We start from the raw sequence: 21,319 nt of genomic DNA, 5'->3' as shown, positions 1-21,319 counted from the left end.
AGAAAGACTCCGCCTGATGTTGCTGGCTTTGAAGACAGAGAAAGCAGCCTCCGCCAAGGAATTTGGGAAGCTTCTAGAAGCTGGAAAAGGCAAAGAAATGAGTTCTTCCCTAAAGCCTCCAGAAAGGAATGGATCCTGCCAATATGTTGATTTTAGCTCAGTGAGCCCTCCGAGGGACTCTAAACTACAGAAAAGCAAGATAACAATGTGTGTGTGTGTGTGTGTGTGTGTGTGTGTGTGTTTAAAGGCAAAGTTTTGGTAATTTGTTATAGCAACATTAAGGAACTAATATACATGACAAATTATGGTTCATTTCTATCACCACCATTAGGGTGTTGTGATAGTTGATTTATACTTTTTTCTCCTATTAGTCTATGAACTCCTCAAGGTTAAATTATAAGTTTGTCTTATTTACCATTTGTTGGCAGGTGCTAAGAAGGCTTACAGGCCTTCAGTTAGTAGGCAGATAATAAATACTACTAACAATAATACTATAATTCATATGTGTTCAGTTAATATGAGAAGGAAAATGTCCATTTCAGGGACTTCCCTGGTCACGGTGGATAAGAATTCGCCTTCCAGTGCGGGCAACAAATTTCCATCCCTGGTTCAGGACCTAAGATCCCACATTCCAGCTGGCAACTAAGCCAGCGCGCCGCAACTACTGAGCCTGTGCTCTGGAGTCCGAGTGCGCCAACGAAAGATCCCGCATGACGCACCTGAGACCCGAGGCAGCCAAATAAATTTATTTTTTCTAAATGTCCATTTCCTTCACGATGCTCCCTGTGCCTAGCACAGAGCTGTGGACTGTGTTAGTCGCTCAGTCGTGTCCGACTCTGTGCACCCGTGGACTGTCCATGGAATTCTCTCGGCAAGAATACCGGAGTGGATTGCCATTGCCTTCTCCAGAGGGACTTCCCAACCCGGGGATCGAACCCTGACCTCTTGCCTGGCAGGCAGGTTCTTTACCGTTTGAGCTACAGGGAAGTCCTTAACACAGCCTAGCACACAGCAATAGCTCAATGAAAGGTCTCATTGAAGCTTATTGAACCTCAGGTGGATGAAATGCCCCTCCCCGTCAACCCCTCCCGCGTGACCCATGCCGCCGTCCCTGCCCATTCTGTCCAGGTTCCTACCTCTACACGTCCCCTCCCTCTGGAACCGGGTGACCTTCTTGAGAAGCCGGACATCTCCCGCCTAGCTTCCTTTCGCCGAGGCTGTGAGCACAGCGCGCGGGGACCCCAGAGGACTTGGGAGTTCGCGGGCCGCAATGCCCGCTTCGAGCGGCAGGGGGCGGGCGTGGCCCGGGAGCGCCCTTCTGAGGGCTGGGACGGGGCGGGGCTTCAGGGGCGGGCCGGCTCAGTGCGCAGGCGCGGGGCCAGACGCCTCGCGCGGCCACGGGCAGGCGGGCGCAGAGCAGCCCCAGCTGCGGCTTCGGTAGCAGCGAGTTCGAGCCCCGCTCCCGCTCCGCTTTGGTTTTTCGCTCCCCGCGGCCCTTGGGCCTCCCTACGCCAGTCTCCGGCAGCTCGCTGCGCATAGCGCTCTCCCCGCCGCCAGAATGCCGGTCACCGAGAAGGACCTGGCGGAGGACGCGCCCTGGAAGAAGATCCAGCAGAACACCTTCACGCGTTGGTGCAATGAGCACCTTAAGTGCGTGAACAAGCGCATAGGGAACCTGCAGACCGACCTGAGCGACGGGCTGCGGCTCATCGCGCTCCTGGAGGTGCTCAGCCAGAAGCACATGTACCGCAAGTACCACCAGCGGCCCACCTTCCGCCAGATGCAGCTGGAGAACGTGTCCGTGGCGCTCGAGTTCTTGGACCGCGAGAGCATCAAGCTCGTGTCCATCGGTGAGTGCCCCGGCCCGGCCGGTACCCCTCGCCCTCCAGCCTCCACCGCGCTTGCGCCCCTGTGGAGGCTGAAGCTCCCCGTCGGGTGCCCCACCGCCACCACCACCGCGCCGAGCAGCCGCGGGCTCCGTGTGGGCTCCGGGACCGGGGGACATTGTCCCCCGAGGGCGCGAGGACAAAGGGGACCTAGGCCTCCTCGGGAGGTCCGTCCTCCGGGGCGCTCTCCTCGTGTGCTCGGACCCTGCCGTGCGCCGGGGCTGCGCGCCTGTTGGGGGCGGTGGGTTGAAGGTTCGGGTTGAGGCCGCACGGGGAGAGTCGGGGCTGTGGCGTTTCTCTGCAGCTGGGGTGTCGCTGCGGGAGCCGGGGGACTGGAAGCCTCAGGTCCGCGGTCCCTGGGGGGTGGAGCCCTCGTCCGGCGCTCCCCGGAGCGCTCGCCCCGCTGCGCCCCGCGGCCGCCGAATGGGCGTTGGCTGGGAGGCCAGGTGGAGAGGCCCCGGGAGGGACTGTTCTCTGAATCCGGGGCCTCCCGCCAGGTGGAGACGGGGACCTGGCGGTCGCCGGAAGGGGTGTGGGCCCCGAGGTGGGAAGGGGAGCCGGGGGGTGTGTCTTCCTCGCTCCCAGCTCAGCTCTGGCCGCGAGGTCGCCGCCGAAGGTGTCATTCAGCGATGGGTGGTGGTCACAGCGACCGCTGCCTGGCGGGAGCCCCAGCTAGTGCGCGCTGAGTGCCAGCCGCCTTCCCAGTCACCTCCCTCCTCACGCAGCCTGCGAGCTGGGGCGCCGTTAGACCCCTGCTGCAGACGAGGTGGGGGGCAGAGGGTTAATGGGCTCGCTCAGGCTAGCGAGGGTCAGAAGCTGAGAATTGAAGGAAGTGGGTGACAATTAAAGGAGACTTGGCCTTCCTCTCCCCGCCCTCCCCACACCGGGGTCTTCCTGAGAGGGGGCAGGGAGTTGGTGTTGGGTTCCTCTCCGCCGCCTCCCCCCCCAACCCCGCCACGGGGGAGGCAGAGTGGGGGTGAGGTCCCCGCTGTGACCTCGGCTGGTTGAGGGCTTCTGGAAGGGTCACACGGCGGCCGAGGGGTGTGGACTGTAAGGATCGGGGCAAGGGGTGTGTAGTGTGTGTGCCCGCGCGAGTGTGTCCGTGTGCAGAGGGTGTGTGTACACAGAGCATGTGTGGAGAGCATGTCAGGGTGCAGAGAATGTGTGTACCTACATTGTGTGTGTGTGTGTGTGTGTGTGTGTGTGTGTGTGTGTGTGTGTGTGTGTGTGTGTGTGTGTGTGTGTGTGTGTGTGTGTGTGTGTGTGTGTGTGTGTGTGTGTGTGTGTGTGCGCGCGCGTGCCGCCCTCTCCACACCTGTGGGGCAGGTAGGGCTGCTTCCTGGGCCGCCGCCCATCTGCCTCCCCATCGAGGGTGGAGGCCCTGCTGGGGGAAGTGTGTGACATGCTGTCGCCTTTGGGGCGCCCATCTCCTGTAAGGAGGAAAGGAGAACCTCAGTCTCTCTGGGAATTGTTTCCTTTAAAGATTCCTCAGACCCCTCTGAGGAATCTCAAAGACCGTCTGGGCTCAACATGGATCCCTTCTTCTTTGCTTTGGAAATGTGTATTTACTTAATTAACCGAACAAAGAAACTTAAAGTAAACCAGAAGTGTCCGAACATGACATGAAATCTCTTTAAAAAAAAAACAACCAACCAAACCACAGTACTAGAAAATCCTGGACTGCCGAGTTTGCCAACTGTTTACAGAGGCTGCAGCTGCCTCCAGCATGGTCTCCCATCAGTGCCCCCAAATTGAGGGTCTTATTCTAGACTTTGTCTGGCCCCGTACATTTTTCTCCTTAACCCTCATGATTTTCATTCCTGAACCCAGCCAGACCATAGCGACTCCTACCGTCCTGACATTCCAGGGTTAGCTTTCCCTTCCCTGGTTGCTGCCTGTGGACTTTGGCAGTTTCTTGCTATGGACCTCTTCCCACCACAGTTTACATTGTGTTATTTTCTCCTTTTAAATAATTTCTTGGATCATATTCCCCAGAGTGGAATTCCTGGGTCAAAGGCTGTGGTCACATTTATGACTGCTGTCATTGGCTGCCTAGTTGGTCTCCAGAAAGATCTTACAGCAAACAGGTTTTCCAGCCTCTGGAGCCTGGAGGCAGAGTTGCCAAGGGCCAGGACTCCCTGAGGCGGTGATGCCGGAGGCCTCTTCCCTCTGCTCCTGGGGCTGTGCAGGGTAAAGGCCCTTCAGAAAAAAATTCGCATCCCGCGAGGACTTCAGTTCAAGCTTCCCTGCGTATGCTTTGTCGCCTTTTGCTGACGATGACAGATGAGCTCCAGCTTGGGACACGGGCTAGGTGCTGAGTGTGCTCTGTTGATGACCCCGCTGATCACCACCTTGAATCCTTGAGATCTGGTTTCCTTGTCTATGTAACGATCTCCCCTCCACTTCCCAGTCCAGGCCAAGTGCTTAGGAAATGGTTGTTATTACTGGGGATGGTGGTTAATATCATTGTCCTCAGTCGTGTCAGCCGAGTCCGACTCTTTGTGACCCCGTGGACTCTAGGCTGCTCCTGTGACGCTATGGACTGTACTGCCGCCGGGCTCCTCTGTCCATGGGATTCTCCAGGCAAGAATACTGGAGTGGGTTGCCATACTGTCCTCCAGGGGATCTTCCTGACCCAGGGATTGAGCCTGTGTCTCTTACGTCTCCTGCACTGGCAGGTGGGTTTAAATGGCAACCCTCTCTAGTACTCTTGCCTGGAAAATTCCATGGAGGGAGGAGTCTGGTAGGCTACAGTCCATGGAGTCACAAAGGGTCAGACACAGCTGAGCGACGTCATTTTTCACTTTTCTTTACCACTAGCACCACCTGGGAAGCCAGTTAGTATCATTACCTCTATTTAAAGCTGGGGAAATGGGAGTGAAGTAACTTTTTGTGCAGCTCACCCAGCTGGTGAATGTTGGCTGGAACCTAGGTCTGCCAAGTTGTTGAACCTGAGGCTTAACTGACCTATTTTTCAGGGTCAGAAACAAGTGAAATACAGCCCCATTGTCCCACCAGAGAGCTCATGTGAACACAAAGTTTTGTAAATCTGGGGTGTAGGGGTTTTGGTTGCACATCCATACATTGAGTCTCTGACCTTGAACAAAGTGAGGCCTTAGGTAAGGGATGAGATTAATCCTCTGAACTGTGAAGAGGGTCCATGAGATGAGTGTCATGTCAGGAAGTGAGCAGAATCAGTTTGCATCTTTGTTTGTTTGTTTTGTTTTGTTTTGCTTTTCTCTTTCCTTCCCTTTTCTTTCCTTTGTTCTGTGCTCAGTTGCTTCTGACTGAGCACCCCCATTGTCTGTAGCCCGCCAGGCTCCTCTGTCCATGGAAGTTTTCAGGCAAAGATATTGGAGTGGGTTGCCGTTGCCTTCTCTAGGGGAGTCTTCCCAATCCAGGGATCAAACCCTCATCTCTTACATCTCTTGCATTGGCAGGCGTTTCATTTACCACTAGCACCAGTGGGAAAGCCCGAGTTTGCAACTTATATCTTGTTTTGAGGTGAATTTGTTGGGGGAATAGCTGCCCTGTCTTCAATGGTTTTGTTGTTGTTTATTTGTTTGTTGGAGATTCCTACTACCAATGGGAGAAATTTCACTCCTGTAATCTGGAAAAGTATCTATGCAGGGTTTTGTATACTTTGGATAGCCCCCAACAACATACATTGTGGGAATCATTAGAGTTGGGTATAGGCGCCAGTTGTGTGACATAGGTGGTCAGATGCTGAGAGCAGTGTGGCTTTTCTGCCTAGAATTCGCTGGTTGTTTGTTTATGTTTGTGATTCCTTGTAGGGTGGGCCCATCCTCGGCTTCATCCCAAAGTTGAAGTTCCTTCTTATACCCTGGGCAGTTCATAATGAGGCCTCAGCATATTTAATTCCAGTTGTCTGCCAGGAGCTGGCAGGTTTATTTACTTGTTTTTCCAAAAGCTTTCCTGGCCCTGGGCAGTGCAGCCAACTTGGAGAAGAAGGGGTCTCCCAACCCAGGAATGACAATCAGGGCAGCCTAGAAATTTGGGTGGTGTGTTTTGGTTTGATCCTTTATATAAAGGAATTCTTTCCTTTTTAATGGATGTGGTCTGACCCTGATGTTTGCTTAAAGTGCCTGTGCCAGGCCAGCACCCCAGAATAGGCGGGGTGCATGTTCCTAAGACCTCTGGTCACTGGGCAGAGTTTCCAGGGTGGTAGATCACTCACTCCGTTTTCTTTTCCTTTCGTCCCACTCCCACCAAAATAATGTACAAATAATACTAAATTCTGCTCTGTCCTGTAAGTACTTAGCAAATACCAGTGTGTCTTTCAGGCAGTGCAGTTCACATCTAGAAAGAAAAAGAAAGTGTTAGTCACTCAGTCATGTCTGGCTCATTGCAACCCCATGGACTGTAGCCTGCCAGGCTCCTCTGCTCTGTGGGATTTCCTAGGCAAGAACTCTGGAATGGGTTGACATTTCTTTCTCCCAGGGATTGAACCCAGGTCTTCTGCATTGCAGGTAGATTCTTTACCATTTGTCACTAGTTCACATGGCTTAAAAAGCAGCAAGATAGCAGGCTTCCTGAGAAGTTTCTGGGCCACTTGTAACAACATAACACATTAGTGTCAGTTTGTTAAGAGCTAGGATTCTTGGTTCAAATCCTACCTGCCACTAAGTAGCTATTAAGAAACTTCTGTGCCTTGGTTTGCTTATAGCTTAAATGGGGATTATAGCTACTCCTTAAAAGGTTGTTGTAAAAACTGAACAAGTTAATATTTTTTAAAGTGCTCAGAACAGTTCATGGCAGATGAACTGTTGGTGCTGTGTATTTGGTTAAATAAATAAAGTGCTGTCCAATAATATTCTCAAAAGTCACACTGGAGAGTTTGCACGCTGAAAGGACATTTAAAATTGACACCATGCTGGGGAGGCCAGCTTGGTTGGCTAATGGCAGTTCCTGTTGCTCTAATAGGGTTATGGATTGCCCAGAGGGTGTCCCCTCCTTTGCAGGGGGTGACCTCTGGTTGTGTTATGATTTTTTGCCTCCAGGACCCATTCATTCCAGCTTTGTTTCTGAGAGCTGGACAGGAGTTTGGAGTGGCTGGTCATTCCAGTCCCTCACCCGTTCAGGAATCTCAGGGCCAAATCATTTCCAGATGGTAGTTAGACGTCTGCAAACTCCTCCAGCAATGGTGGGGCCAGCATGCCAGTCAGCAGCTGCCTTCTTTCTTGGAGAGTCTATGCTGAAGGAGAGCTTTGATTTGGAGCCAAATTATGTCCCTGGGCACTCCCTCTTCACCCCCCACCCGGGGAGGGGGTCCTGATTCTGTGCTGTGAAGCTGTACCATGGGTTAGTCAAGGATGGCTGCCTTGCTTCTTGGGCAGCAGCTGCTCAGGTCGGAGCCTTTGGGCCCCGCTTGCATTGGCCAGGGTACCGCATCACCCTGCTTCCTCTCTAAACAGCCTTCAGGATAGCACATACCTGAAGCTGTTTCTCACCACCATTCTGCCCCATAACAGTTATGCGACTCTGGTCCACTGCATTACCCTTTCTGAGCCTCAGAAAGGTTTGTAAAACAGAGGTGAATGATAGTTCCTATCATAGCTTTGCCGAGAGCATTCGATTTGATTTGGTTAAGTTACAGCATAATGCTGGCGTTGTCATTATTACTATAGTGGACTTTGTCTTACCCTCAATCTATTCTCTGGCCAGTCCTGCCACTGTCAAATGGTGTGTTAGTTATCCCCCTCCCTCCAGCTTGGCATTTCCACGGTGCCTCTGAAAATCTTTTCTCTCTTCCTTTCCTCATTTAACCAGCATATGAAAGACCAGCTCTGAGCTAGGCTCGGTGCTAGGGCAAAAGTGTGTCAGGTGGAGATCGGAGGGGTGGTGGAGAGGTAGGCAGGGGCTAGCTCACAAAGGACCCTTTGAGGCTAGAGGTTGCCAGTAGAGCATCTTCGTTTAGGGTGCCTGGGGTAAAGTAAGTGAACCCAGCTGAAAAGGCTCAGCTAATCTGAGGATCTCTTCACTGTTGCTCCAGTTACTCCTATCAGAAAAGAAAAAAAAAATTGAATGTACCCGTTTCTCATATGCATATGTTTATAAGCTTGTATACATATACCACTGTCAGTCTGTATATTAAATATTGCTAAAGTGTAGTTTCTTTTTAGGTAGCAAATCCAAATAGAAGATCTGGTTTTTCCTCTACTGTAATGGATAATCTTTTGCATCCTGGGGGTGCATATACCCTGTTTGGGGGCCCCTGACAGCTTGCATATCTGTATTTCCTTTTCCTCCCCCCCCCCCAATATTGTTATTGTGTTTGTTTATTTTTTAAAAATTTACTTGACTGCTCCAGGTCAGGATCTTTAGTTGTGGCAGATGAGCTCTTAGTTGCAGCATGTGGAATCTAGTCCTCTGACTGGGGATTGAACTCGGGCCCCTGCATTGGGAGCTCAGAGTCTTAGCCACTGGACCACCAGGAAAGTCCCTGCATTTAGTTTCCATCTTTAATTTTTCTCTGTTAAAGAGGTAGTTCTATAATTATAACCTCTTCCCCCAGCAAATTGAACCAAGTGATTAAATCCAATGGGATGAGCTGCTTCCATCTAATTGTGTGGTATTTCCTGCTCTTACAAAGATTAAAACCTGTCTTTCATGATGTTCTAGGCTTTCTTGGTGGCTCAGATGGTAAAGAATCTGCCTGCGGTGTGGCAGACCTGGGTTCAGTCCCTGGGTCCCGAAGTTCCCCTGGAAAAGGGAATGAATGGCAGGCTTACCTGGTGGCTCAGATGGTATAAGAATCCACGTGCCATGTAGGAGACCTGAGTTCAATCCCTGGGTTAGGAATATCCCCTGGAGGAGGGCATGGCAACCCACTCCAGTATTCTTGCCTGGAGAATTCTATGGACAGAGGAGGCTGGTGGGCTACAGTCCATGGGGTCACAAAGAGTTGGACACTGCTGAGCGACTAAGTAATATAATACTTCATGATGTTCTACTACAAGCCATTTTACGTTATTATTGTAAATCTAGTTATTCATTAAACATGATTGATCATCACCAAATGGACTCATGTTATTGTATGATAAACAGCAGTACTTTCTTCTTTTGGGACTGGGAAAGCAGCCTTGAATGTATAAGGTGCCTGGCTACTTTTCTTTAGAAATTGAGTCCATGTTCTGGGAAGAGAGTTTATTTTGACAGTGTTAACTTCCTCCTTTCCCCCATTGTCAAAACCTGGCACAGGTAGATAGCTTGGCACGGAGGACACTTGTGCTTCTCCAAACATTCCTTGGCTGTTCTTGGTTTCAAGAATGCCCACCATGATGCTGTTCGTGTACCAAATGTTGCTGTGTGCACACGTATCTCTAACATAAGATCTAGCGTCTCTCTGTGCCTGCTGTGTGCTAAGCATTGTCCAGAGTGCCTTGCTGTGATTACTTCTAATCCTCATTATGAACCCTGCAAAGAGAGTGGCTCTGTATGATATTTCCAAGTTATAAATGAGAAAACTGAGGCTCAAATCTACCTCATTTCACATGCCAGCCATGATCCTGCCTGCATTAAGCTGTAGTTTTTGTTTTGTAGTGTCAAAGTTGGGTTCCACACTCAAAATAGATAAATTGTTGTTGTTTAGTTGCTAAGTCATGTCTGACTCTTTTTCAGCCATATGGACTGTAGCCTGTCAGACTCCTTTGTGGGATTTCCAGGCAAGAATATTGGAGTGGGTTGCCATTGCCTTCTTTAGGGAACTCCCCAACTCAGGGATCGAACCCACATCTCCTGCATTGGCAGGCGAGCCCTTTACTGCTGTGCCACGGGGAAGCCTGCAAATGTTATACTGGGAGATTTTCTACTGCTTTATTCCTGTTCATTTCTATTTTATTTAAAACACTTTTATTTTACTTGAACATTTGGACTTGGTTAGTGTGAAATTGAAATTTCCTCCTATAAAACACAGCTATGGGGGGCCCACTTGCCTTACCTCTTCTGGCACCGTAAAGCTTTCCTGGGGGTCTTCTTTCCAGCTCTTGGAGACAGCTCTCTGGTTCTTTCCTGCCTTTGGTTTTCAGGGGCAGTGATTTCACTGCAGGTCTGGACAACAGTGACCAGCTGAAAGTTTTCTTAACAGAGCCAGGCAGGGCTTTCTTTGCGAGGCCTGGATGTCAGCCGTGTGGAGGAGGCTGCCTCCTGGCCGCAGCCCTGTGGAGCTTGCATGCCCACCACTTGTGAGGGTATACAGGTGGCGTTTGCTGAGACCCAGCCAGGCTGGAGATCCTTGGTGACAGTCGACATTGGCTCAGCTGCGCTTTGTCGGCAGTGACCTCACCCCACATCCTTTCCTTCTGCTACCTGTAAACATTAACTGGCAGGGGCCGCGGGTGGAGGGGGGTGTTGGGTTGTGATTGATTGCCACTGAGCAGAACTTCTCTTTCCTGGCTGGCACTCGGCCTGTATCAGTCGAGCAGCCCTGGTACAAACTTCTAATCCATGCCAGCAGTTCCTTGCTCATATTCAAGGAGCCTGGGGGGCAGGCCCCTTGCTGTGTATCACCAGGACACCAAGCCATGTGCTCAGGACTGCACTTGTGTCCCTAAGGGGCTTCTCCTGCGAGCACAGCTCCTGAGCGATCAAGCTGGTCTTGCCGGCCGTCTCTAGGTGCTCAGCCTCCCCAGAAATCTCAGGGCTGGCTTGTTGAAAGGTCTGGGCGTTAACACAACACTCCTGTTCTCCCTCTCTGAAGGCCCTTTATGCTGGCATGAATTCATTTTCTCATGGAGATCTGAAAGCTCTTTTGACTAAATGGGTCACCTTTCTGGGTATTTTCATAAGGCTGATCAGCTTTTGCCATGCCAGACAACTTTTCTGGAATTTCCGTTTAGATATAAAGGCAACCAAAGAGGTTGGAATTATTTGGAACCCCGTGTGGAATTTTGGCTTTCAAGCTATAGGGAAATGGGTGGGGACCATGGCCGGGACTGTGTAAATTCCCCGCGTCCCATAAATTAAGATTTTCAGATTAGCAGAGGCAGGCAGTGGTCAGCTTTCCTTCAACAAACAGGAGTGGTACTGCTTTCTGCCTTGTGCTGCTGGTGACCCAGGCAGAGGCAGGCCTCCCATGTAGCCTGGGATATGAAAGGAGTCTCAGTGACTAGAATCAGATTTCTCCATCTCCCCTGCAGCCCCGAAGAAAATAACCAAGTTCTTATCATGCTGGTACTGCACTGCTTGTGCGCACCTCCCTGAAGGGATTTATCAGATATTCTGGGAAAACAAGAATTATTTGGCATTCTACAGCCTGCTGGGAGCACAGCTCAGACTGGTGCTTTTTTTTTTTTTTTTTCCCGTGCTGGGTCTTCATAGCGGCACACGGACTTCCTCTAGTTGCAGTGCACCAGTTTCTCATTGTGGTGGGTTCTCTTGTTGTGGAACGTGGGCTCTAGAGGGCAGGGTCGGTAGCTGTGGCACTCGGGCTTAGTTGCCCCATGGCATGCAGGATCTTCTCAGACCAGGGATCGAACCTGTGTCCCCTGCATTGACAGGCAGATTCTTAACCACTGGATCACCAGGGAGGTCCAGCTTGGTACTTCATGCACAGGAACAAACGATTGTTCCCTCGGTGAGGTAAAGCAAGCCAGAGGAGGAGGTCCAGGGCCTGCTGTCCCAGGGGTCCTCACGTGCCGAGGCCTCGGGGCTCCAACCCTAAAGGGCCTTTGTGACTTGGCAGTTCTGTTAATTGAGCAGAGTTAGTTCTGGGTTCTGTTTACAAGACTCCTTGTCAGAAGAGGCCGAGTTCTGGAAGACAGAGGATGTGCTGCTGGCGGGACTGGGGGCGGCTCAGTGCAGCTGCCGGCCATCCCAGGGCAGAACCCAGAAAGTGTTCTGGGAGAAGGAATCTTGGTGGATCCTGGCTTGCAAGCACCTGGGCAGTGGCTTGTCGCAGTCCCCATCTCCACTAAAGGAGGCAAGCAAGCTGGTACTTGGGGAATGCCTCTTCTGCTGGGAAGTCCTTTACTGGAAGCAATCGAGGTGTCATGTTACACCTCCAGTGGGGCACACATCTCTCCCCATAATCGCCTCTCCTGTCTCCTCTTCTTAGTACTTTTGTTTGAAAGCCTCGGGGAGTCACAACCAAGGTGGGAGGGCACCCACAGCTCCCCGCTCCCCGGTGCCCTTCCAGTTCAGAGCTTACTGAGCTGTGTTGGGCTCCTAACCTGCCTGTCTTGTTCTCCTGGGTGATGACTGCTCCAGGCTAGGCGCTGTCTCTTACTTACCTCTGGGGCCCTGGGCTTGGCTTTTAGTAGGAGTATAATAAGTAACTTACTGAATAGATAAACAGCCTCCAGCATAGATGGGTTGAATAGTAAGTTTGGGACTTTGACTTGTTTGCAGCGTATTTGCTTTCAGAAAATGTATGATCACCAGGCTACACAGAAGTGGGAGTTATGTGCAGTGGCCAGTTGGATCTGGGGTCCCCAGTAGGACACCTCAGTTTGGGGGACAGTGAGTAGCAGTCGCTCAGCCGTGTCTGATTCTTTGTGACCCCGTGGACTGGACCCTGCCAGGCTCCTCTGTCCATGCAATTCTCTGGGCAAGAATACTGGAGTGGGTTGTCATGCCCTCCAGGGGATCTTCCCAACCCAGAGATCGAATCCAGGTCTCCTGCATTGCAGGCAGACTCTTTACTGTTTGAGCTACCCAGGAAGCCCCCAAATGTTCATCATTTGGGACAATGATGCTGATTGTAAAGAATTCAGCTTTTTGTAGTCATTTTTTGAACATCCATAATTTACTTCAACTGTTAGAGAGCAAGGTGTTTTCCAGGTTGCCATGTGAGGGTCAGAAAAATGAACATCAAAAGAAGACACTGAGAGGCACTGTGATCACAGTAATAGTTTTGTTAATAGTAAATATTTATCGAGCACTACTGGTACCAGGCATTGGGATAAATCCTTTTCAATAATAGCTAAATGCAACTCCGTTGCAACCCCAAGATGTAGTTATTGTGGTAACCCCATTACACAGACAAGGAAACTGAGGCACGCCCAAATCAGCCAGCATGTGGCAGGCTGTGACTCGAACCCTCTCCTGAGATTTCAGTCCAAAGGAGGACATGTCAGCTCAGCATGTCTTGAAACTCACTTCTAAAAAGTTGGGTTTTTTAAAATATATAAAAATTGCATTTGTAGTTTTTTGTAAAAATTTTAAAAACAAGAACATAGAAATATAAAGAAAAAATGCATCACCTGTGAAGAATGTTGTTTTTTTTTCTGTTTTTCCAGAGTTTTGCTTTCAGTTGTCTTTTGATCAGAATGTGGAAGGGAATTCATTTTCTTAGGAAAAAGACTGTGGACTGGAAACGTTTTGTGAAATCATTTTGGTCATACTGATGGTTGTAATAAGATTCATCCTTGAGTTATTGTTGAGCTGTGGTCAGCATTAAAATTGGAGGTCTTGGTTGAGGCTCATCATGGTTTGCAAGTCTCCCTTCGTCTAGAAATATGTTTTGGTCAACCACAGAGTGGGGTGTTGCAGCCACTTCTGTCTCTTAAAAGTTTTTAGGATCAACTTTTATTGGTACTGCCAGGGTCTCTTAATAATAGTAATTATCTTTGGTTACATTGAGACCTTGTCTCATGATTAGTCCAGCCCAGAAACACCAAACTGAAACATACCTTTTAGTTGCTCAGCTCCCTTAGCCGTTTAAATGTCTCAAATATGCTCGGTAACAATGTAGTTGGTTCACTCTTGCCTGCATGAGTGCTAAGTTGCTTCATTTGTGTCTGACTCTTTGTGACCCCATGGACTGTAGCCCTCCAGGGTCCTCTGTCCATGGAATTCTCACCCTTGCCTGTCTGCAGACTCGCAGATGCCTGAAAATTGTCTGCTGCCCTGAGTTCTTCATTGGTTTCTTGGAGACATTTTCTCAACAGCCCTCAGGACACCAGACCCCTGGAATCATCCTGTCTTGGTCTTGTTTGAGGCAAAGGAGATGGGCTATGAACCACTTTTAAATATAAATTGAGTCATTTCTTCAGGGTGCTTAAGAGTATGGGATAGTTAGACCCTGCTACTTAATAACTAGGAGATTCGGGGGCAAGATGCTTGACTTCTCCCAGGTTATATTAGTACCCCATTCTTGGTCTTAGTGAGGATAAAGGATACAGTTCCTGTAAAGCACTTGACCCAGCCCTTGGTGGACAATAAGGGACTTTAACTGGTGGTCACTGCCTTCCTCCCTCCTCTTAATTCCTGGGCTAGTGGTGGCCACTTTTGACTGGAGGACGACAAGACCCCTAATTATCTTGTAAGGGGAAGAGTGGGTCAAAGAAAGTGGTGACTCAGAAATTGGTCAAAGATACCTCGTACCTTTTAGGGTGTTTTTTCACAAAGAAGTGGCCTGGATTTTTGAGGGCAGGAGTCACAGGCCAGTGGCATTTCCTGGTCTTCCGGCCAAATATCCCTTAAGAATAGAACACAGGTGCCAACTGTTCTTGACACATCCCCTGACTTTCCCTTTTTTCTTGTTTGGCTAGTAGAGCTGTATATGTGTGTGTGTATATAGACCAGCTTCTTTGCCCTCCTTTCTTTCTTTAGCCTTTCCTTTTGTCTCCTAGCGTGTCCTTTGCTCCCATTTCTTTCTCTCCTGATATTGCTCTCCTGGAAGTGGCTGTAACACTGTCTAGAGTCCAGATGACTGCTCATGGGTCTGAGTCTTAACTCTGCCACTTGAGAGCTGGCTGACTCCAGCTTATTGTTCTACCTCTTATTGTTGTTCTGTCGCTCAGCCATGTCCAATTCTTTGCAACCCCATGGACTGCAGCACGCTAGGCTTCCCTGTCCACCACCTCCTGGAGCTTGCTCAAAGTCATGTCCATTGAGTTGGTGATGCCATTCAACCATCTCATCCTCTGTCGTCCCCTCCTCTTCCTGCCTTCAGTCTTTCCCAAAGCATCAGAGTCTTTTCTAATGAGTCAGTTCTTTGCATCAGGTGGCCAAAGTATTGGAGCTTTAGCTTCAGACTCAGTCCTTCCAGTGAATATTCATGATTGATTTCCTTTGGGACTGACTGGTTTGATCTCCTTGCAGTCCAAGGGAGTTTCAAGAGTCTTCTCCAACACCACAGTTCAAAAGCATCGATTCTTCAGTGTCAGCTTTCTTTATGTTCCAACCCTCACATCCATACATAACTACTGGAAAAACCATAGCTTTTAGTATATGGATCTTTGTTTGCAAAGTAATGTCTCTGCTTTTTAATATGCTGTTCCAGGTTTGTCATAGCTTTTCTTCCAGGGAGCAAACGTTTTTTAATTCCATGGCTGTAGTCACTGTCTGCAGTGATTTTGGAGCCCAAGAAAATAGTCTGTCACTGTTTCCATTGTTTCCCCATCTATTTGCCATGAAGTGATGGAATCAGATGCCACGATCTTAGTTTTTTGAATGATGAGTTTTAAGCCAGCATTGCATTATTATACTTTGAAGCCCTGCCCCTCCCACTAACGCTTTTCAGCCCCTAGTGGAGGAGGATGAAGAGAAGCCAACTGTGCTGGAGGGGAAGTGATGCTGACAGCCTTGACCACTTTCAGTCTGAAGCCAAGCAGGTTATCCTAGCTGCTCCTGCAGCCCCAATTCCACTCCTTCAGCCTGGTTTGTTGGCTGACCTGGCCCTGGACACCACTTTCTTTCTCTTCTAGTCCTGGCCCTTTGACGTCTGGGATCATGAGGGGACTGCCTGAACCACTTGTCAGGATTTGTGCCGCCCTGGGTGTGATCTTGAACCCAGCACTATCTAACCTCTTCTTATGGAGCCACCAATGTTTTTAACAGTAGTCCTTGGGAGCTGGACTGTTGGGGTGGCACCAACCTGTACAAACAGCATCAGGTTTGCCCAGATTGGGTGAGGGAGGGCAGCTGGCACCTGCAAACTGTGGCTGCTGAGACCAGGGGGTGGGGGAGGTTGGGGGGCAGGCAGCGTTCTCAGTTCTTATCGGGGATATGCTGGTCTTGGCCCAGACAGGCTGAAGGGATCTGTGTCTCGTGTAGCTAGCTGCTTCTCCCAGTTACCCCTTGAGTGCAGTTGCCTGCCGTGTCCTTTGTTGGGCCACATTTCCAGTACTTGACTTTTAGGGAGTGTCATTGTTTTAGGTCATCTTTTGTGGGGGCAGGGAACACCCAACACCTTTCCCAGAGATAGAATTTGTTGGGGGTGGGGGGTTACTTGAGTGAGTGACTGGTGCAGATTTTTATTTTTTTTAATGATTGCATTTATTTTTATTTCTTTATTTTTGGCTGTTCTGGGTCTTCATTGCTGCATGGTTTTTTTCTGGTTGTGGCCAGTGGGGGCTTCTGTCTCGTTGTGGTGGGTGGGCTTCTCCCTGCAGTGGCTCCCCTTGCTCTGGAGCACGGGCTCTAGGGCCCTTGGGCTCTGTAGCTGTGGCTCCCAGACCCTGGAGCGTGGGCTCCGTAGCTGTGGGACATGGGCTTAGTTCCCCAGCACGAGCGATCTTCCCAGACCAGGGATCCAACCCATGTCTCCTGCATTGGTCGGTGGATTCTTTACCACCGAGCCACTTAGGTAAGCCCGATCTTTATGTTTTGATACTGGGAAGATATAAGTCAGCCTGGGTCCCGTTTCCATGTGACAGAGCAAAAATGTAAACCATTATACAATGACTTTTGTTTCTTTTTCGCCAGCTCTTAAAGTTGACCATCGGTTAGGTGTTATCAGTAAGATCAGCTCTGCATCTGGAGACTAGTTCCTGGTCCTGGAAAAGGGCCAGAGCAAGTTGGATTTGTCAGGATTTCCGGTCCCAGGCAGATGGCAGGACCAGACACTGTATCCTAGTCCTAGGCCTGCTTCTGTCATCCTTGGAATGGGAGCCCCGACCTCTCAGCCTGCTTCTCTATCTGTAAAATGGGGGATTTGGCCTATTCCTGTGTTTCCCCAAATTCAGTTATTTGTAAAGGAACCACCTTTATTCTTTTTACCATCTCCTGTGTCCCTTATTCCATTTTCACTCATCACCCACCTCCCCCGCAGTTGACTGACTCACTTTTAAAACAAATGTATTTGGAAAGGGGACTTTCATAATATGGAAAAGCAGTGTCACTAGGTAAATTGAAGGTAACCATAAATAAACCCCAAACAGTGTTATTAAATCCCAGCTGGTGCTGTTGCCTGTTCTCAGCAGGAGGCCTACTCTTGTTAAAAGGAAAATTAGCCAGAGGTGAAGAGGTGTTCAAAGTCACCTACAGCACACTGAACTTTTCTTCTTGACCTACTCCAAAGAGTTCAGAAAGAATTGGAAGGAGAATAAAAATTTTTTTAAATAATTTATTTTTAAATTGAAGGATAATTGCTTTACAGAGAATAAAATTTTCTCACCTGTAGCACAGAGTAGTAATGTATAGACACTTTGTTCAGTAAAGACTCCACAGTAAAGTGGGGCCTCTGCTGTGTGCCGGGAGCTATGCTGGAGGCTGGGAGCGTAAAGGGGATTGGGGCTTAGAAGAATGGCTAAGAAAATGATTTTTTAAATTTGAGTGTTTTGAATGAACGATAAATTTATTTCAGCCCAGAATAATTCTGGGCTTCCCAGGTTAGCCAAGTGGTAAAGAGTCCACTTTCCAATGCAGGGGACGCAAGAGATGCAGGTTCAATTCCTGGGTCGGGAAGATCCCTTGAAGTAGGAAATGGCAACCTGCTCCAGTGTTCTTGCCTGGACAGAGGAACCTGTCTGGCTACAGTCCATGGGTCGCAAAGAGCTGAACAAGACTGAGTGACTGAGCACATAACAAGTCCAGAATAATTCTAGAGGAACGAAATATATTGAAATTATATCATAGTTGAACTATGATACATTGTTTCAACTATTGTATCCTAGTTGAAATTGTGTCATAGTTCTTACAGTAACCCTTTATGTGATGATAACCAATTTTGCCTCCCCAAAGCTTGCTTTGAGTTGAAACTCTTCTTGGAGTCCCTGTCAGTAGACAAAGTGAAACAAATATACCAGACACACTGATTGCAGTACGCTCCCTTCCCCTCAGATTAGCATGTCCCATAGTTCCTACAAAGCAAGACGAACCCAGGATTAGATCTCTGAATTACCTCTGGCTAGTCTCCAGGAATGGATGGTATGCTCTTAAGTAGTGGGGGTATGAGGCTGAGTCAGATTTTTCCATCCATCTGCTAGTTGATGATACCACCTGCCTCCCTTGGGTTTCTGGGAATGGGGATCTCGTGGTTAAGAGTGAGGACTTGGGAGTCAGGCAGCTCTGGGGTTGAATCTGGCATTTACTGTATGATGTAGTATTGGGTTACATGGTTTCTCCCGGTTAGTGCTCAGTGTTCTCACCAGTAAACTGAGGATAATCATAGTTTCTACCTGCAAGAGTGGGTGTGAAGATTTAATGAGTAAAGTACTTGCCACATGGGAAGTATTTGGAAAGCGTGGTCAGGCAGTCAATCCCACACTTTTCTGATTGAAAGGGTCAGGTTTTTACTGCTCTAGGCTGGTGGGTGAGTGACGTGAATGGAGATGTCAGATTTGGGGTTTGGTTTGTTGGTGCCGATTGGTGTTAGGTTTGGGATAAATGGTGTCAGGACCCCTAAGACATTGTGTATGGATGAAATGGATAGCAAGAAGAGCCCTCGGGCTTCTCTGACTCAGTGGTAAAGAATCCACCTGCCAATGCAGGAGACGTGGGTTCCATCCCTGGTCTGGGAAGATCCCACACGCCACAGAGCAACTAAGCCCATGTGCCCCAACTGAGGAAACTGTAGAGCCCACAACTACTGAAGCCTGTGTTCCGCAACCAGCGAAGCCACCGCAATAAAAAGGCCTCACAAAGAAACTGGAAGTAGCCCCTGCTTGCCACAACTGTAGGAAAGCCCACGCAGCAGTGAAGACCCAGCACAGCCAAAAATAAGTAAATTAAAAAAAAAAAAAGGGAAGAGTCCTCAAGGAGAAAATGGGGCATTTAGAATCTTTTCAGTTGCAAGGAATGAGACCCTGAACTGGCTCGCTTACAAAAAATTGATTGTGTCATGTCAGCAAGTCCAGACAGAGTGGGTTATGGGTTTCTGGGATCCAGTGACTCAGTGATGTCATCAAGGACCTAGGTTCTTGGGGTTTCTGCTCTCATGGTTTCATTGTTCCTAAGACTGATACCCCTTGTGTTTTCCCGTAGCAGAGATTTCTTCCTTTGAGGTTGAGAGACAGTTCCTGGGGGTTCTTATAAGCCAAGAACAACTTTCCCAGAAGGTGGTATCAGATCCTCCTTATGTCCCATCGTCCCAAATTAGATCACATGCCTACTTTTGAGTCCATATCTAGCAAGCAGGATGGTTTGTCTTGAGACCATGAGGCCTTTTTCAGAGCTGAGTGCACAGTCATTTCCTTGAAGGTGCACAGGTTCTATCCAGACTTCTATCAGAACTATTCCAGGAAGGACAAAGTAGGCTGGGTGCTGGGTGGACCTGTTGTAGGAGGTGGAATCAGAAGAGGGGCTGGGACTTGCTTGGGAGGAAGGAGGAGTGTGATGGGGAAGATGTGTGTCTTATTCCACAGGCTTCTTGCTCCATCTCTCCACCTCCCTCAGCCCCTTTGTTTTATACCCAGGAGTCATGTCCACACCCTCTGCCTCCTCTCAGATCCTTCCTACTGTTTATCCTTCCTCAGTTCATTCAGTTCAGTCCAGGTCAGTCGTTCAGTCCGATTCTTTGCGACCCCATGGACTGCAGCACACCAGGCTTCCCTGTCCATCACCAACTCCTGGAGATTGCTCAAACTCATGTCCATCGAGTCAGTGATGCCATCTAACCATCTCTACTTATCCTGTCTTCTTAAGACCTCTGCCTTCATACTGATTCTTTTGGTAGGAACCTTACTAATTGCATATCATTTGTAAAATAGAAATAATTTGTAAAGTATTTATTGTTTCTTTCCTAGTTAGGAGTAATATACATTTTTGCACAGAGGTGAGAAAATGGCTTAAAAATAGTAAAAGGGGAGAAATTGCTGATAACCTTGGTTCATAGATAACCAAGGAATTGTTACTATTCCCTTCTGGTTTTCTCACCTATATGTATATAACACATTATAAATAGCTTAGGAGCCAGATTGGATGTAGTTTTGTATTTCATCATTTGATGATACTTTCTTTGTCATCAAGTATCACTTAAAAACTTGATTTCTTATAACACTCCATCATAAAGGGCATATCCTTTTAAATTATGTCAATAAAAATGGAGTACAGAGCAATAAAAATGAATAAGCTATAACTTTGCTTAGTTTGGGGTCTCCTGAGAATCGGCTGGGCACACGGATCTGCCCCCAGATCGAGGTGCCTTCTGGGAGTAGGATGATCTCAGAAAGTAGGAAGGAGGGATGATGAGTGGAAGAGAGAAGGTGGAGAAACCAATATTAAGGTAAATTATCAAGGTCATTGCTGTGGGCAGCAGGGACTGAGTTCTGCTGGGATCTCCTGAGGAGCGTACAGAATGCGTCTAGAATTGTCTACCTGGAGAAGGACAGGAAGCTGGAGACCCACCAGCTCCTCTTCTCTCCATCTCCTTAAAAATGGAGATATGAATTCCTTTGAACTTCCATTCTGGGTGCACATTGCATGCTGACTCTGGGGCGGGGGGAGGGGCAAAAGGGAAAAGAAGAGACCTGTGCTTGCATAGACAAGTGGTTCCAGCGAGGAGATCTGAGCTGGCCCAGAAGTGCCCATCATATCTGTGGCTTAAATCAGACATGGGTCAATTGAATGGTCACAGGCATCAGCAGCATCTCCAGGCTAATCACCCCATATCAGTTTTTACAACGTTGAGAAGAAAAAGCAAACGGCAGAAAGATAGCCACTCTGTGATACTGTTTATATAAAGTTTTACATAGATAATAGAAATAGAGCTCTGTTCATGGGAATGATTATCATCACACTTTGGATAGTGATTGCCTGTGGTAGGGGATGAAGGGGTGCAGTCATGAAGGGATGTGCAGGGGTTTTCCACTCTTTGTAACATATTAGTTCTTCAGTTGCATGGTGATTGTATTGTTCTTCTGCCTTTGTGTGTGTGTGTATTATTTCCCTCTTATACTTTCAGTGGGCTTCCCCTGTGGCTCAGCTGGTAAAGAATCTGCCTGCAATGTGGAAGACCTGGTTCGATCCCTGGGTTGGGAAGATTCCCTGGAGAAGGGAACAGCTACTCACTCCAGTATTCTGGCCTAGAGAATTCCATAGACTGTATGGTCAATGGGATTGCAAAGAGTCAGACGTGACTGAGCAACTTCACACACATACTTTCAGTGCTGGTACATTGTATTATTGAAATTGATCAAGGGAAGTTAAAAGGTATTGTTGTTGTTGTCTGTCTGTTGGGCCTAGCTTGTTAGAAAGAAAACAGATCATTCTCAAGATGTCAGGATGATATTAAGACAAAAGACATTTAC

General features: G+C 48.6%; 1 protein-coding gene across 4 annotated transcripts in view; it reads left to right on the top strand.

Moving 5' to 3' along the window:
- Positions 1–1,405: 1,405 nt before the first annotated feature.
- FLNB (filamin B) overlaps positions 1,406–21,319 on the top strand; it is a 136,730-nt gene continuing 116,816 nt past the window's right edge. For all 4 annotated transcript variants that reach the window (XM_065933406.1, XM_065933405.1, XM_065933404.1 and 1 more), the window contains exon 1: positions 1,406–1,850. In XM_065933406.1, the coding sequence (XP_065789478.1) occupies positions 1,559–1,850 (292 nt within the window). In that variant the 5' untranslated portion in view covers positions 1,406–1,558. The remainder of the gene's footprint in view (positions 1,851–21,319) is intronic.

Source organism: Muntiacus reevesi, chromosome 4 (genome assembly GCF_963930625.1).
Source record: "Muntiacus reevesi chromosome 4, mMunRee1.1, whole genome shotgun sequence".
Classification (NCBI taxonomy): domain Eukaryota; kingdom Metazoa; phylum Chordata; class Mammalia; order Artiodactyla; family Cervidae; genus Muntiacus; species Muntiacus reevesi.
Note: the sequence above shows the minus strand (reverse complement) of the source record. Positions and strands in the feature narration are given on the sequence as shown.